The 17,002-nt window shown below is 49.4% G+C and overlaps 1 protein-coding gene across 1 annotated transcript in view; it reads right to left on the reverse strand.

The window, feature by feature from the left end:
• The window catches only part of ATG2A (autophagy related 2A), a 306,688-nt gene that overhangs the window by 2,319 nt on the left and 287,367 nt on the right, over nucleotides 1–17,002 (reverse strand). The window contains exons 37-39 of the mRNA XM_075326760.1: nucleotides 4,173–4,245; nucleotides 3,826–3,908; nucleotides 2,348–2,469 (exon numbers count right to left, since the gene is read on the reverse strand). Coding sequence (XP_075182875.1) covers nucleotides 2,348–2,469; nucleotides 3,826–3,908; nucleotides 4,173–4,245 — 278 coding nt within the window. The remainder of the gene's footprint in view (nucleotides 1–2,347; nucleotides 2,470–3,825; nucleotides 3,909–4,172; nucleotides 4,246–17,002) is intronic.

The following is a 17,002-nucleotide window of genomic DNA, read 5'->3' on the forward strand; positions in this document are numbered from 1 at the left end:
CCTGTAGTATTGTGCTCATCCTTGTGCCCTGTAGTATTGTGCTCATCCTTGTGCCCTGTAGTATTGTGCTCATCCTTGTGGTATTGTGCCCTGTAGTATTGTGCTCATCCTTGTGGTATTGTGCCCTGTAGTATTGTGCTCATCCTTGTGGTATTGTGCTCATCCTTGTGCCCTGTAGTATTGTGCTCATCCTTGTGGTATTGTGCCCTGTAGTATTGTGCTCATCCTTGTGGTATTGTGCCCTGTAGTATTCTGCTCATCCTTTTGGTATTGTGCCCTGTAGATTTGTGCTCATCCTTGTGGTATTGTGCCCAGTAGATTTGTGCTCATCCTTGTAGTAATGTGCTCATCCTTGTGGAATTGTGCTCATCCTTGTGCCCTGTGGTATTGTGCTCATCCTTGTGCCCTGTAGTATTGTGCTCATCCTTGTGCCCTGTAGTATTGTGCTCATCCTTGTGCCCTGTAGTATTGTGCTCATCCTTGTGCCCTGTAGTATTGTGCTCATCCTTGTGCCCTGTAGTATTGTGCTCATCCTTGTGCCCTGTAGTATTGTGCTCATCCTTGTGCCCTGTAGTATTGTGCTCATCCTTGTGCCCTGTAGTATTGTGCTCATCCTTGTGCCCTGTAGTATTGTGCTCATCCTTGTGCCCTGTAGTATTGTGCTCATCCTTGTGCCCTGTAGTATTGTGCTCATCCTTGTGCCCTGTAGTATTGTGCTCATCCTTGTGCCCTGTAGTATTGTGCTCATCCTTGTGCCCTGTAGTATTGTGCTCATCCTTGTGCCCTGTAGTATTGTGCTCATCCTTTTGGTATTGTGCCCAGTCGTATTGTGCTCATCCTTTTGGTATTGTGCCCTGTAGTATTGTGCTCATCCTTGTGGTATTGTGCCCTGTAGATTTGTGCTCATCCTTGTGGTATTGTGCCCTGTAGATTTGTGCTCATCCTTGTGGTATTGTGCCCTGTAGTATTGTGCTCATCCTTGTGGTATTGTGCCCTGTAGATTTGTGCTCATCCTTGTGGTATTGTGCCCTGTAGTATTGTGCTCATCCTTGTGGTATTGTGCCCTGTAGTATTGTGCTTATCCTTGTGGTATTGTGCCCTGTAGTATTGTGTTCATCCTTGTGGTATTGTGCCCTGTAGTATTGTGCTTATCCTTGTGGTATTGTGCCCTGTAGTATTGTGTTCATCCTTGTGGTATTGTGCCCTGTAGTATTGTGCTCATCCTTGTGGTATTGTGCCCTGTAGTATTGTGTTCATCCTTGTGGTATTGTGCCCTGTAGTATTGTGCTCATCCTTGTGGTATTGTGCCCTGTAGTATTGTGTTCATCCTTGTGGTATTGTGCCCTGTAGTATTGTGCCCATCCTTTAGCAATAAGCAAAAAAAATCTCACCTATCCTCTGGCCCCTCTTATTAGGCTGTGTGGCCACGATCAGGGTTCACCGCGGTTCGGACGTAGCATGTTTCAGCTGCGTCCAAAAGGCTGCGATACACTGTACAAGCAGAGTGGATGGGATTTCTAGAAATCCCATGGCCGCTATGCGAGTACGGCCCACAGGGAAAACTGACCTGCGGTGCAGTAGCATGTCAATTCTTTGCTATGGAGTCGCAAACGTCCTCCCTAGGGAGAACACAGCGAGGAAACCACAGGCAACCCCGATCGCGGGCACAGGGAGCTGCAGTCTCCTGCGGAGAAGACGTGCTGCTCCGCAGTTCAGGACGCAGTGGGTCTAGATCGTGGGCACGTACCTTACCTGCTTGTTGCGGCCAGTGACTATTGCGGCCCTATGCTGGGGGTCGGCGCCGGCAGGGCTTTACTACAGTTGAATCATTTGCAGTGACGCGCAAAAGGAGCTGTTTTCACTGCACCAAGGGCTGCCGCCGGCCAATCAAATGCAAGGAGGTGACGTCATACAGCGACGTTACTTCCTTGCATCTGATTGGCGGGCAGCATCCATTAGTACAGTGCAGACAGCTCATCTGCGCATCACCGCAAATGATTTAACTATAGTAAAGCCCTGCCGGCGCCGCCCCCCGGCATAGGGCCACGATAGTCACGGGGGTCTGCGGGCTGCAACAAGCAGCCTTAGGAGCTACATACAGCCCATGGGCTGCGTATTTGAGACCTCTGATCTAGATTATCGTCCACCACTACAGTCTGGCCGGGATGTCGGGAGCTCCCGAGATTCCGGCCAGACTGCAGTGGTGGCTGATAATCTAGATCTCCATTTTGGTAAATCATCTCTTTTGGCATAACCAAGTGAGCTTTACTGTTGTATACATTAAGAAAGAAGATGTGAGAAAAGTCTAATTAATTCATGCACCACCATGATCAGCAATGCTACTTACACAGCTGTACAACTGAATGCATGGGTCCTACTCCCCCCAGAATCCCTGGCAGCTGATTTTTGCGGATGTCGGTCAGCCACTCATTAAGAGCGTAAGAGAAAACCTTGTCTGCGCCAAGCAACCTGTGGATATTAGGAGGAAAACAGTATAAATAATGATTACGCTCAGGTCACTATGGACCATAACCCTGTGTGCTCTGATGTAAAAAACCTAAACCTGCCGACCCCAGTTCGCATTTTTTACCCTTAGCGGTGAAGATGAGACTGTTGGCCAGTTGGCATCATGTTACAAATGGTCCTGGTCCAGCGGTCTGGGACCTCCTCCTACCTGTCAGCGCCTCTTCTGATTAGTACGGCGTCACCATCATCATCTCATCGGACCTACTAATAGGAGGTTCTCCGTGCTCTGGTGGCCGCGGTTTACGGACGTCGGCTGGACCAAGGCGCTACAAATCTTGTTGCTCAACTCTTAATGCTGCTATTTTTAGTGAGAATCGTTCACTTTAATAATTTGAATTTATATAAAACTTTTTAAACTATTATTAATAACGGGAGTAAATGTAAACGTCTACTGTAAGGGCATTGTGATATGACAGGCGGGGTCCCAGCCGGCATACAATGTGTGCGATCCTGAACTGCCGCATTACAACCACAGGAAAGAAAACATTTCCTGTGCGTCTCCTTCAGATCTGCAACGATCATCAGATAGGGGGGTTTCCCCCGCTACAAGGGCACATCTAAAAACAGCCTGTGTGTGCATCTATTTCACTTTGAAACTTTTTATTCTTATTGTTTCATACTATTTAAGGCAGAAAGTAGATGCAAGTCCATTATTATGATAGAAAGTAACACATACCCTAAATCAGTCTGTTCTCGGAGCCTGAACAGAGGCATGGAATCCCTATGGTTATGTATTATGGAACAGGACAACTCGGACGTTGGGGAGAACCATAATACATGAGACCGGAGGACATTTGTATATTTTTTAAGGGAATCTGTCACCAGGTTTTTGCTCCTCCAGCTGAGAGCAGCATAATGTAGAGACAGAGACCCTGATTCCAGCGATGTGTCACTTACTGAACTGTTTGCTGCCATTTTGATAAAATCAATGTTTTCTCTGTTGCAGATCTAGCAGTTATATAGAGCTCATGAATATGCTGGACTACCTACAGCACAACAAGAAGTCCTGTAATGATAATCTACTGCTGATTAATCAGTGATTTTATCAAAACTATAATTAAATATATATATATATATATACACACACACACATACATATACACAGTTTATTATATATATATACATGTACACATACATATACACATACACACACATACATATACACAGTTTATATTATATATATATATATATATATATATATATATATATATATATATATATATATATATATATATATATATATACACACACACACACACACACACAGAGAGTGAGCTATATCCTGAAGATTGCATTTACCCGTGTCTACAGTACAGTCTCTTCAGTTTCAGTTCAGAGCAGTTTAATTGGGCCAGTCCTATTAATATTCCTGCAAATGTGCCCTACAAAAGAAGATAAAGAATATTAACTACTGTATTACGAACAGTAGGTTCCCTCCTCTGCACATGCATTTTATATTATATATAGATATATCACACATGGCAATCCCTGATAAGGATGCAGAACCCCAACCCTCAGCTCATTCAGGAGGCTTGTATATCTGATACCGAAAACAAGCTGAAGGCATTCATCGTACAGCAGATAAACCACCACCTGGACCGCAGACGGCGTGAAAGGAAATCCCTGCCACGTGAAGCAGCACTTACCACCTGCTCTGTGGTAACGTGTTTGCCTTGATAATCCAGCCAGATTGGCACCTCTGATGTGAAGCGAAATTCTCTAAAGAAAGAAAAAAAGAAATAGACATAATGCTCAAAGAGATGAAACGTTAAGACTGTTGCATTATCAAACTATCCCTTTTTGTTACCGGGAACCAGGAAAACTCAACCTAACATTCCCTCACTCGTCCTACAGCATTGGATGACACAAAATAAACCTATATATTCCAAAATATAAAAGGAATATAATAAATAAATTATATAAAGAGAATTTTGTTACTTACCGTAAATTCTTTTTCTTATAGTTCCGTATTGGGAGACCCAGACCATGGGTGTTTAGCTTCTGCCTCCGGAGGACACACAAAGTACTACACTTAAAAGTGTAGCTCCTCCCTCTGAGCTTATACACCCCCTGGTAGCCAGTCCTAGCCAGTTTAGTGCAAAAGCTGAAGGAGAATAGCCACCCATGAGTAGAACCGAGTAAGAACCGGAACAACCGGAGACTCTGTCCACGACAACAGCCGGTGATAACACACGGAACAAGAAAATTGCCAACAGGCAACAGGGAGGGAGCTGGGTCTCCCAATACGGAACTATAAGAAAAAGAATTTACGGTAAGTAACAAAATTCTCTTTTTCTTTATCGTTCCTTTGGGAGACCCAGACCATGGGACGTTCCAAAGCTGTCCCTGGGTGGGAATAAACAGAAAAAACTAAGAAGTAGGCGGAGCCTAACTTCACAAGTGGGCGACAGCCGCCTGAAGGATGCGTCTGCCCAAGCTCGCATCTGCCGAAGCATGAGCATGCACTTGGTAGTGCTTCGAAAAGGTATGCAGGCTAGTCCAAGTGGCAGCCTGACAGACTTGTTGAGCCGTAGCCTGGTGCCTAAAAGCCCAAGAGGCACCGACAGCTCTGGTCGAGTGTGCTTTGATCCCCGGCGGGGGAGGCACCTGAGTACTCTGGTAGGCGTCCGAAATGGTCGATCTAATCCAACGGGCCAAGGTCGGCTTAGAAGCAGAGAGACCCTTGCGCCGCCCTGTGGTTAGCACAAAAAGAGGTACACCGCCTAAGCGCAGCGGTGCGAGCCACATAAATCCGGAGAGCACGCACAAGATCTAGAGTATGCAGCGCTTTCTCAAAGCGATAAATAGGGGCCGGACAGAAGGAAGGCAAGGAAATATCCTGGTTAAGGTGGAAGGGAGAGACCACCTTAGGAAGAAATTCCGGGGTCGGACGGAGAACTACCTTGTCTTGGTGAAAAACCAAAAAAGGTGACTCCGAGGAGAGCACATCCAAATCAGAGACTCTCCTGAGAGAAGTTATGGCAACTAGAAAGGCCACCTTTTGAGAAAGACGATACAAAGAACCCTCCCTAAGAGGCTCAAAGGGGGGTTTCTGCAATATCGTGAGGACCAAGTTAAGGTCCCAGGGATCCAAGGGCCGCCGATAAGGCGGAATGATGTGAGACGCACCTTGCATGAAGGTGCGGATCTGAGCCAGCCGGGCGAGACGCCGCTGGAACAGCACTGATAGAGCTAAGACTTGTCCCTTGAGAGAGTTGAGGGACAGTCCTAGCTGCAGACCGGACTGTAAAAAAGACAGAAGGGTCGGCAACGAGAATGGCCAAGGAGAATGGCCGGAAGAGCGACACCAGGACAGGAAAATTTTCCAAGTCCTGTGATAGATCTTGACGGAGGAAGACTTACGGGCCCGAGTCATAGTGGAGATGACTTCAGGAGGAATACCAGAAGCAGTCAAAATCCAGGACTCAAGAGCCACGCCGTCAATTTGAGTGCCGCAGAATTCGGGCGGAAAAACTGACCTTGCGAGAGCAGGTCTGGACGGTCCGGAAGATGCCACGGCATCTCCACGGACAGTTGGAGCAGGTCCGGGTACCAAGCTCGCCTGGGCCAGTCCGGTGCAATGAGGATGACTCGACGGCCCTCCATTCTGATCTTGCGCAGGACTCTGGGCAAGAGAGCTAGAGGGGGAAACACGTAGGACAGACGAAACTGGGACCAGTCTTGAACCAGAGCGTCCGCGGCGAAGGCCTGAGGATCGTGGGAGCGAGCCACGTAAACCGGAACCTTGTTGTTGTGACTGGATGCCATTAGGTCCACGTCCGGAGTGCACCACTTGCGGCAGATTGACTGAAACACTGCCGGGTGCAGGGACCACTCGCCATCGTCCACGGATTGACGGCTGAGATAATCTGCCTCCCAGTTTTCTACGCCAGGGATGTGGACTGCGGATATGGTGGACTTGGAGTCCTCCGCCCATTGAAGAATGCGTTGGACCTCCAACATTGCCAGGCGGCTGCGTGTCCCGCCTTGGTGATTGATGTAGGCAACCGCTGTCGCGTTGTCTGACTGGACTCGAATGTGCCTGCCCGCCAACAGGTGGTGAAAGGCTAGGAGAGCTAGAAGCACAGCTCTTGTTTCCAGCACATTGAATGAAAGGGCTGACTCGGACGGAGTCCAAGTGCCCTGAGCTCTGTGGTGGAGATGTACCGCTCCCCAGCCGGATAGGCTGGCATCCGTGGTGAGAATCACCCAGGACGGAGCCAGGAAGGAGCGCCCTTGGGACAGGGAGAGGGGTCGAAGCCACCAGTGAAGAGAGCTCCTGGTCCGTGGCGACAGATCCACTAACCTCTGTAAGGAGGAAGGCCGCTTGTCCCAACAGTGGAGAATGTCCAGCTGCAGAGGACGCAGATGGAACTGGGCAAAGGGAACCGCCTCCATGGAAGCCACCATTTGACCCAGCACCTGCATCAGGCGCCTGAGGGAATAACGGCAGGGCCTCAGGAGAGAGAGCGCACCGCTAGCCGGAGAGACTGTTTGATTAAGGGCAACTTCACAAGTGCCGGCAAAGTCTCGAACTGCATCCCTAGGTACGTGAGACTCTGGGTCGGAGTCAGAGTGGATTTGGGAAGATTGACAATCCACCCGAATTGGGCTAGGGTGGCGAGAGTGAGCGAAACACTCCGCTGACAGTCTGCGCTGGATGGACCCTTCACCACAAGGTCGTCCAGATAAGGAAGCACTGCTAACCCCTGGAGGTGCAGGACCGCAATCACTGCCGCCATGACCTTGGTGATTACCCGAGTGGCCGTGGCTAACCCGAAGGGGAGAGCCACGAATTGGAAATGATCCTCTCCTATCGCAAAACGTAACCAACACTGATGTGACACTGCGATTGGCACATGTAGATAGGCATCTCTGATGTCGATGGACGCCAGGAACTCCCCTTGGGTCACAGAGGCAATGACTGATCGCAGAGACTCCATGCGAAAATGCCGCTCCCGGACATGCTTGTTGAGAAGCTTGAGATCCAGGATGGGCCGGAAGGTATCGTCCTTTTTTGGAACTAGGAAGAGATTTGAGTAAAAACCTCTGAACCGTTCCTGAGCGGGAACTGGGACAATCACTCCGTTTGCTTGCAAGGACGCCACGGCCTGCGAGAAGGCGGCGGCCTTGGAGCAGGGGGGAGTTGAGAGAAAAAATCTGTTTGGAGGGCTGGAAGAGAATTCTATCCTGTAGCCGTGAGTTATGATGTCTCTCACCCACTGATCGGAGACTTGCTTTAACCAAGCGTCGCCAAAGTGGGAGAGCCTGCCACCGACTAAGGACGTGGCTGGAGCGGGCCGAGAGTCATGAGGAAGCTGCCTTAGTGGCAGAACCTCCTGCGGTCTTCTGCGGACGCGCTTTTGGGCGCCAGTTGGATTTCTGATCCTTGGCTGAGTTAGCGGACGAGGCGGAAGGCTTAGAGGATGACCAGTTGGAGGAACGAAAGGAACAAAACCTCGATTGATTCCTACCCTGGGTGGGTTTCCTGGTCTTGGTTTGTGGCATGGAAGTACTCTTCCCGCCAGTAGCTTCTTCAATGATTTCATCCAGCTGTTCACCAAACAGCCGTGAACCAGCAAAAGGGAGCCCAGCAAGAAACTTCTTGGAAGAAACATCTGCCTTCCACTCTCGAAGCCACAAAATCCTGCGGATAACGAGGGAATTAGCCGAAGCCACCACAGTGCGGTGAGCAGCCTCTAGCATGGCAGACATGGCATAAGATGAAAAGGCTGAAGCCTGAGCAGTTAAGGTAACCATCTCAGGCATAGATTCCTTGGTGAGGGAATGCATCTCCTCTAGAGAAGCAGAGATGGCTTTGAGAGCCCACACTGCTGCAAAAGTCGGGGAAAACGCGGCCCCCGCAGCTTCATACACAGATTTGGCCAGAAGGTCAATCTGACGGTCAGTGGAATCCTTAAGTGAGGTGCCGTCAGCCACCGACACAACGGTCAGGGCTGAGAGCCTAGACACCGGAGGGTCTACCTTTGGGGAGTGAGACCACTCCTTGACCACCTCAGGTGGAAATGGAAACCGGTCATCAGAACCACGCTTTGGAAAGCGTTTGTCAGGGCAGGCCCTGGGTTTAGTCACAGCGGTCTGAAAACTGGAGTGGTTAAAGAACACACTCTTCACTCTCTTAGGCGAGGTAAACTGATGTTTTTCTGCCAAAGAGAGTTGCTCCTCTGACACTGGCGGATTGAGATCCAGCACAGAATTAATAGAAGCAATCAAATCACTAAGAACTGAGTCACCCTCAGAGAAATCGATGGGATACATAGCCTCCGAGCCCCCAGTGAGGGCATCCTCCTCATCTTGAGAGTCAGCTCTTGAGACAGAGCCGTGGGATGGGGAGGGGGAGGAAACCCTGCGCCTTCTCTTAGAAGGACGGGGTCTGGGATCAGATGATGAATCCTCCGTGAGCTCTGATGGACGGAGGTCAGAGGATAGGAGTCCTCTGTCAAGAGTATTAGAGGCACCCTGTGAGGGGGGCTGATGCATATTCATCAAAGTCCTGGACAAAAGTCCCATGGAGTCAGCAAATGACTGGGATATGGACCTAGAAAAGGACTCTACCCAGGCTGGGGGTTCAATCACAGGTGCAGCAGCAGCCTGAGAGACCACTGGGGGTGAGACTCCAGGCTGTGGCACCGCCAAGTTAGAGCAACCATCACAGTGTGGATAAATGCTCGGCTCAGGCAGCAGGAGCTTACATGCAGTGCATGCAGAATAAAGCTTTGGAGCCTTGCTCCTTGTGTGAGACATGCTGCTGGAGTGGGGGCTTTGCAGAGAATGAACCCCAGGGAGAATATACAGAGGTCCACAACCGGAGACCGGCTGTGGCTTACCAGACCGCTGAGCGCAGTGTTGTGTGCCCTCCAGATCCCGAAGCCCGGTCCCCCAGAGCGCAGCACCTCAGCAGAGATGCAGAATGTCCCAGAGCAGAGTGAACTCTGCCTGAGAAATGGCCGCCGGAGCGAAGAGAGGGGGCGGGACTAGGGGCATTCCTATAAAAGAGCGGGAACTGAAGGGCTATAGAGACCTGCCGGGAAGGAGGGACGCCCCAGCAGTGGGGAGTGTCCTTCCCCTGTGTAGAACAGCCGCCGGGAGGAGCCGAACCTGTCCCTCTGCATGAGTGACATGCGAGGGCAGGAAAACGAAACTAGGCCTCCGGCGAAGCCGGGGCCTAAATTTAAGCGGCGAGGCCGACAAGCAGGCACCATCGGCGCGGTTCTCGGGCAAAAGCTGGAGAACCTGCCGGAAAAGTTAAAAACAATCACATACAGCATACTCTCCCCTTACAATAAAGAACCGGGACCCCCAACATAAACGTCTCAGGTACTTAGCTGCTGAGACGCAGGGCCATGTCCCTGGGGATGAGTGCTCCGGTCCAACAGAACCCTCAAGGGGCTGTGGATGGAGACCGGACTCCTGCCAGGCATGGAGACCGTGCTGGCTCCCAGTTCAAGCCAGAGCCCAGAAGGGATGGTGAAGGAGCGCAGCATGTAAGGCTTCAGCCTTGTAAATCAACCTTAACAACACCGCCGACACAGTGGGGTGAGAAGGGACATGCCGGGAGTCCAGACATGGACCTGCTTTTCTTCAAACTCTTTCCAAAAGTCAAACAATCAGATGAGAATGCATGTGTGGATGTATGACCTCCTGAACACAAAGCGATAAACTGGCTAGGACTGGCTACCAGGGGGTGTATAAGCTCAGAGGGAGGAGCTACACTTTTAAGTGTAGTACTTTGTGTGTCCTCCGGAGGCAGAAGCTAAACACCCATGGTCTGGGTCTCCCAAAGGAACGATAAAGAAATATATTATATATATATATATATACATATATATACATACACACACACACAGTACAGACCAAAGGTTTGGACACACCTCATCTCTAGAACAACTGTTGAGAGGAGACTTTGTGCAGCAGTCTTCATGGTAAAATAGCTGCTAGGAAACCACTGCTGAGGACAGGCAACAAGCAGAAGAGACTTGTTTGGGTGAAAGAACACAAGGAATGGACATTAGACCAGTGGAAATCTGTGCTTTGGTCTGATGAGTACAAATTTGAGATCTTTGGATCCAACCACCGTGTCTTAGTAGAAAAGGTGAACGGATGGACTCTACATGCCTGGTTCCCACCGTGAAGCATGGAGGAGGAGGTATGATGGTGTGGTATATATATGGATATACATATCGTCGTTCCAGAAATGTTGGCACTCCCGCTCCCAGAGCATACCTGACATTATTATGTCACCAGAGCCCGATCACCGCTGATTTCCCTGTCCCCTCTTTGGAACAAATCAAACATCAGAGCTGTGGTTGTTCTCTCACTTCTTATTGATGTGTGATATGTCTTAAAGCAGGGAGAGTGAGGCTGGCGTAACAATGTCATATGAGCCCCGGGAGAGTGAGTGCTGACACCGGTGGAATGGCACCAACATTGGAGGAGAGTATAAGAATTTGTATTTTAACAGGGGCAAACACGGTAAATGAGAAGGGGGATGTACGAGTAGTGGACAACCCCTTTAAAACCTCAGCAAAATGAAGGGTCCAAAATGGGAGAAAATGAGAAGGCAAATTCTTCACAACAGTGGGGATGTAAAAAGTGGCCGTAGGAGACATCTTCACTAGGGTCCATTTAAGTGGTTAATGCTGCCAAGGATCGAGAAGATAAATGTGACCTACTCCTGAGGAGGTTGTGTTTTATTAATACTAGTTTCGACTTTCAGAAAAAAAAATAAATGGAGACTGGTGGGGACCTGTGTGGGATAACTTTATTTTCTCTTTGCAGGTAATAACTAGATATTAGAGGACCTTCCAATACTTTGGTATTTTAAAGGAGACTCCTCCAATTTGAGCTGTGTACAGTCGGGGGGGGCTTAGGCTGGTTTCACACATGTGTTTTTCGCTGTCAGGCACAATCTGATGAAAAATCTGATGCGTCGGATCCAGCGAAAAAAACAGATCCGTCCCATAAGTTTTTTCAATGCGTTCCTTACATTTTTTGACTGATCCGTTGTGATACTGAGCATGCTCAGTCCAAAAAACCGGATCAGTCATTGGATTCCGTCATATGCCGGACCCGGTGGCCAAAGGTTTCCATTATACAACATGTTGCCGGATCTGGCTGTTTGCTGGAGACAAAAAACGCTGCATCCTTTCCGGCAGCCGGACGAAGAAATTTCGCCGGATCCGGTAGATGTCAAATGCAACGCAAAGCACAATCCGGCGCTAATACAAGTCAATGGGGAATAAAACTGATCCGGCGCCGGATCAGTTTTATCCGTATTTCGCCGGATTGTGCCTAACGGCAAAAAACGGATGTGTAAAAGCAGCCTTAGATGTAAAGTGATTTTTTTTGTCTTTTATTTCTCCCACAAACACCTGAGCTGTTGGCTGCAGGGGTCATTACCAATTGAATGATGAAGTTGCCTTTGTGAGGCTGATGCCAAGGGGACAATGGACGGTCACACCTCTGTAGGTAGCAGCCTGTAAACAAGGCCCACTCTCATTTACACAGTCTATTATGCAGAGTTTTGTCTGTTATTAAACTTTTTTTGTTCTTTGCATTAGCTAAAATGGCAACTATTTAATGTTTTAAGGCTCTCTCTATACACTTCATATTTGTGGTAACCACATAAATGCATCCTGTGGCCCAAAAAAAACGCATTTTGCGGCAAAAAAAATAAAAAAAAAAAAGCATGTGTTTTTTTTAATCACTAATGGGTGAAACATGCAGGGAAAAAACGCAAAAAGAATTGACATGCTGCATTTTTATGGTCACCACAAAACTGCAGCCCCCCCCCCCCCCCAAAAAAAAAGCAACGTGCGCACAGAAAATCTAAAATCTCATAGACTTTGCTCGGGAAAGTAAGGCATCCAATTTGTGGTGACTAAAAGGTCACCACAAGCTGCACCAAAAACTGCAGCATGCGCATGGGACCTAACAGATTTGCATGCGCCTTTAAAACCAGATGATCTAAAGTTACAGCGTTTATAGCGGTATAACAAGGACCATTCAAGCTGAATTTTTATTTCCATTTTTATCTATGTGGGTTTCTGGTCTGTCACAATTAGGCCTAGGCGAGTAAAACTGGATGAGTGGAATGCCATAAAAAATAAACAAAAAAACAAACGCATGTCACTTGGACCAATGTTACTTTATGGGGCCATTTCGATTTCTCAGCCCTAATTGGACCGAGAAAACAATTGCAGCATGCTGAGTATGTCAGCGAGAGACGTGTCACTTGCACCCATACAAGTCTATGTGTGAGAGTGAAACATCGGACTGCACTCTTATGACATCCGAGTGCAGTGTGATATACGCATCTGCTGATAATAGGGGAGAGTAATCCAGCCCTCTCCTCCGCAGCTGTGATCCGATCGCAGGATCACATCACAGTGGCATGACACTCGGAGCAAGCTTGCAGCAGAGCTGGAGCCAAGGGTCATTAGCATAATGCATAGGATGCTATACGCTCCTTAATGTATACAATCTGATTATTCATTCTTTAAGAGCTACGGTCATTTTATTCTATCCTATTCCAAACCCAGAAAGGCTCCTATAACATCATATACATTATTTTAAGTTACCCTAATTTTATGGTGCTTACATTTTGGGTTTCTACTTTGCATAAGGTAAATATACAATGTCTCTAAGGGTACCGTCACACTTTAGCGACACTCCAGCGATCCCACCAGCGATCTGACCTGGTCAGGATCGCTGGTGCGTTGCTACATGGTCGCTGGTGAGCTGTCAATCAGGTAGATCTCACCAGCGACCAGCCCCCAGCCAGCAGTGACGCGTGGAAACGATGCTGCGCTTGGTAACTAAGGTAAATATCAGGTAACCAAGCGCTTGGTTACCCAATATTTACCTTGGTTACTAGCGCACACCGCTTAGCGCTGGCTCCCTGCACTCCTAGCCAGAGTACACATCGGGTTAATAAGGAAACCGCTTTGCTTATTTACCCGACGTGTACTCCGGCTACGTGTGCAGGGAGCAGGAAGCCGGCACTGGCAGCCTGAGAGCGGCAGACGCTAGTAACCAAGGTAAATATCGGGTAACCAAGCAAAGGGCTTCCCTTGGTTACCCGATCTTTACCTTGGTTACAGCTTACCGCAGGCTACCAGACGCCGGCTCCCTGCTCCCTGCACATTCAGATCGTTGCTCTCTCGCTGTCAAACACAGCGATGTGCGCTTCACAGCGGGAGAGCAACGAGCAAAAAATGAACCAGCACTGTGTGTAACGAGCAGTGATCTCACAGCAGGGGCCAGATCACTGCTCAGTGTCACACACAGCGAGATCGCTGATGAGGTCATTGGTGAGTCACAAAAACCGTGACTCAGCAGCGATCTCGCTATGTAATGTCCTGCTCATATACTCCCCAGCCTGCTCATATACTCCCCAGCCTGCTCATATACTCCCCATGCTGCTCATATACTCCCCAGCCTGCTTATATACTCCCCATGCTGCTCATATACTCCCCATGCTGCTCATATACTCCCCATGCTGCTCATATACTCCCCAGCCTGCTTATATACTCCCCAGCCTGCTCATATACTCCCCATGCTGCTCATATACTCCCCATGCTGCTCATATACTCCCCATGCTGCTCATATACTCCCCAGCCTGCTCATATACTCCCCAGCCTGCTCATATACTCCCCAGCCTGCTCATATACTCCGCAGCCTGCTCATATACTCCCCAGCCTGCTCATATACTCCCCATGCTGCTCATATACTCCGCAGCCTGCTCATATACTCCCCATGCTGCTCATATACTCCCCATGCTGCTCATATACTCCCCATGCTGCTCATATACTCCCCATGCTGCTCATATACTCCCCATGCTGCTCATATACTCCCCATGCTGCTCATATACTCCCCATGCTGCTCATATACTCCCCATGCTGCTCATATACTCCCCATGCTGCTCATATACTCCCCATGCTGCTCATATACTCCCCATGCTGCTCATATACTCCCCATGCTGCTCATATACTCCCCAGCCTGCTCATATACTCCCCAGCCTGCTCATATACTCCCCAGCCTGCTCATATACTCCCCAGCCTGCTCATATACTCCCCATGCTGCTCATATACTCCCCATGCTGCTCATATACTCCCCATGCTGCTCATATACTCCCCATGCTGCTCACATACTCCCCAAGCTGCTCATATACTCCCCATGCTGCTCATATACTCCCCATGCTGCTCATATACTCCCCAGCCTGCTCATATACTCCCCAGCCTGCTCATATACTCCCCAGCCTGCTCATATACTCCCCAGCCTGCTCATATACTCCCATCCTGGTGTATGGCCGCATCCTGTGGCACATAAAAAAAAAATAAAACGTTCATACTCACCTTACCTCACCTCACTTCCTGCAGCACCGCTCCTCTTACCGTCTATGTTGGCGGCAGTGCCGCTGAGTGGAGCCGTCCCCGTTCCCCTGCAGCATCACGATCTCCTCCTGTCTGTGCCGGCGGCTGCATGTGGACACGTGCGCACAGCGATGACGTCATCGCTGTGCGGCCCGCTAGTCTCCACGCAAGTCAGCTGAACGGAGGAGACAAGAGGAGATTGCGGTGCTGCAGGGGAACGGTGAGTAATCTGTACTGATTCACTGCACCCCGCACTGATGATGATGCGCGGGGGGCAGTGAATACAGCCGCACATGATCACTCCATGCTGCAGTTGCCAGGGGTGATCATGCGGGCCGGCTGTTTATCCCCCGCCCATGATCCCGCCCACCTGTCAGTGCCGGCTTCAGCACTGAGAGATGGGCGTGCATATTAAATGAGCGGGCCCACGTGGTCACGGCAGGCTGCTGCAGCCTGCTCGTGCCGCCGATGACCCGCTCCACCGCAGCACCCTCTTTCCCCACAGCCCTATATTCAGACCATAAGACGCACCCCCACTTTCCCCCAACATTTGGGGGGAAAAAAGTGCGTCTTATGGTCCGGAAAATACGGTATTTGATCAGTATTTTACACCAGAAATTTGCAGCCAAAACCAGCGGCGGTGCCCGTGATTCTATTATACTTTTCCTCTCCTGATTTCGGCTACAAATACTGATGTCAAATATTGACCGAGTACTGGATGTGGAATAATAGTGAACAATCTGTATTAGAAAAAAATAAATACATTTGTTTTTAGAGTTCCATTTGGAGTTGATGGATCATGTACGATATTTAACTGTCCGTGAATAAATTAAAAGGTGCAAATTATCCTTCACAGAACTCAAATTTACATTGTTGGGTGTGAAATCCAGACTGTCACTAAATCTTATCACTTCCAAATGAATAGGTATCATCCCAAGTCTCAATACGCAGGGAACACTGGTGGATGATTGCGAGGGCTCATCCTCAGAGGTTTGTTCGCCCTTAAGTGTGGGGTTGTAAGACATACAGGTGTAAAGGCCCAGTCACACTAAACAACTTACCAGCGATCCCAACAACGATCCAACCTGATAGAGATCGCTGGTAAGTTGCTAGGAGGTTGCTGGTGAGATGTCACACTGCGACGCTCCAGCGATCCCACCAGCAACCTGACCTGGCAGGGATCGCTGGAGCGTGGCTACACGAGTTGCTGGTGAGCTCACCAGCAACCAGTGACCAGCCCCCAGCCAGCAGCGCCACTTGGAAGCGATGCTGTGCTTGGTAACTAAGGTAAATATTGGGTAACCAACCCGATATTTACCTTGGTTACCAGCGCACACCGCTTAGCGCTGGCTCCCTGCTCTCCTAGCTACAGTACACATGGGGTTAATTACCCAATGTGTACTGCAGCTACATGTGCACAGAGCAGGGAGCCGCGCACACTGCTTAGCGCTGGCTTCCTGCTCTCCTAGCTACAGTACACATCGGGTTAATTAACCCGATGTGTACTGCAGCTACATGTGCAGAGAGCAGCGCACACTGCTTAGCGCTGGCTCCCTGCTCTCCTAGCTACAGTACACATGGGGTTAATTACCCGATGTGTACTGCAGCTACATGTGCAGGGAGCAGGGAGCCGGCACCGACAGCGTGAGAGCGGCGGACGCTGGTAACGAAGGTAAATATCGGGTAACCAAGGTAAGGGCTTCTTGGTTACCCGATGTTTACTGTGGTTACCAGAGTCCGCAGAAGCCGGCTCCTGCTGCCTGCACATTTAGTTGTTGCTCTGTCGCTGTCACACACAGCGATCTGTGTTTCACAGCGGGACAGCAACAACTAAAAAATGGCCCAGGACATTCAGCAACAACCAGCGACCGCACAGCAGGGGCCGGGTTGTTGCTGGATGTCACACAAAGCAACATCGCTAGCAACGTCGCTGCTACGTCACAAAAGTTGTTCGTTAGCAGCGATGTTGCTAGCGATGTTGTTTAGTGTGACGGGGCCTTAAGCTGTTGGTGCCTATTTTGTGTTTTTTTTTAGCTGGGGGCTTCCTGGGTCACTAATCCTGGGTCAGCTGGATGACAAGC

Source organism: Anomaloglossus baeobatrachus, chromosome 10 (genome assembly GCF_048569485.1).
Source record: "Anomaloglossus baeobatrachus isolate aAnoBae1 chromosome 10, aAnoBae1.hap1, whole genome shotgun sequence".
Classification (NCBI taxonomy): Eukaryota; Metazoa; Chordata; class Amphibia; order Anura; family Aromobatidae; genus Anomaloglossus; species Anomaloglossus baeobatrachus.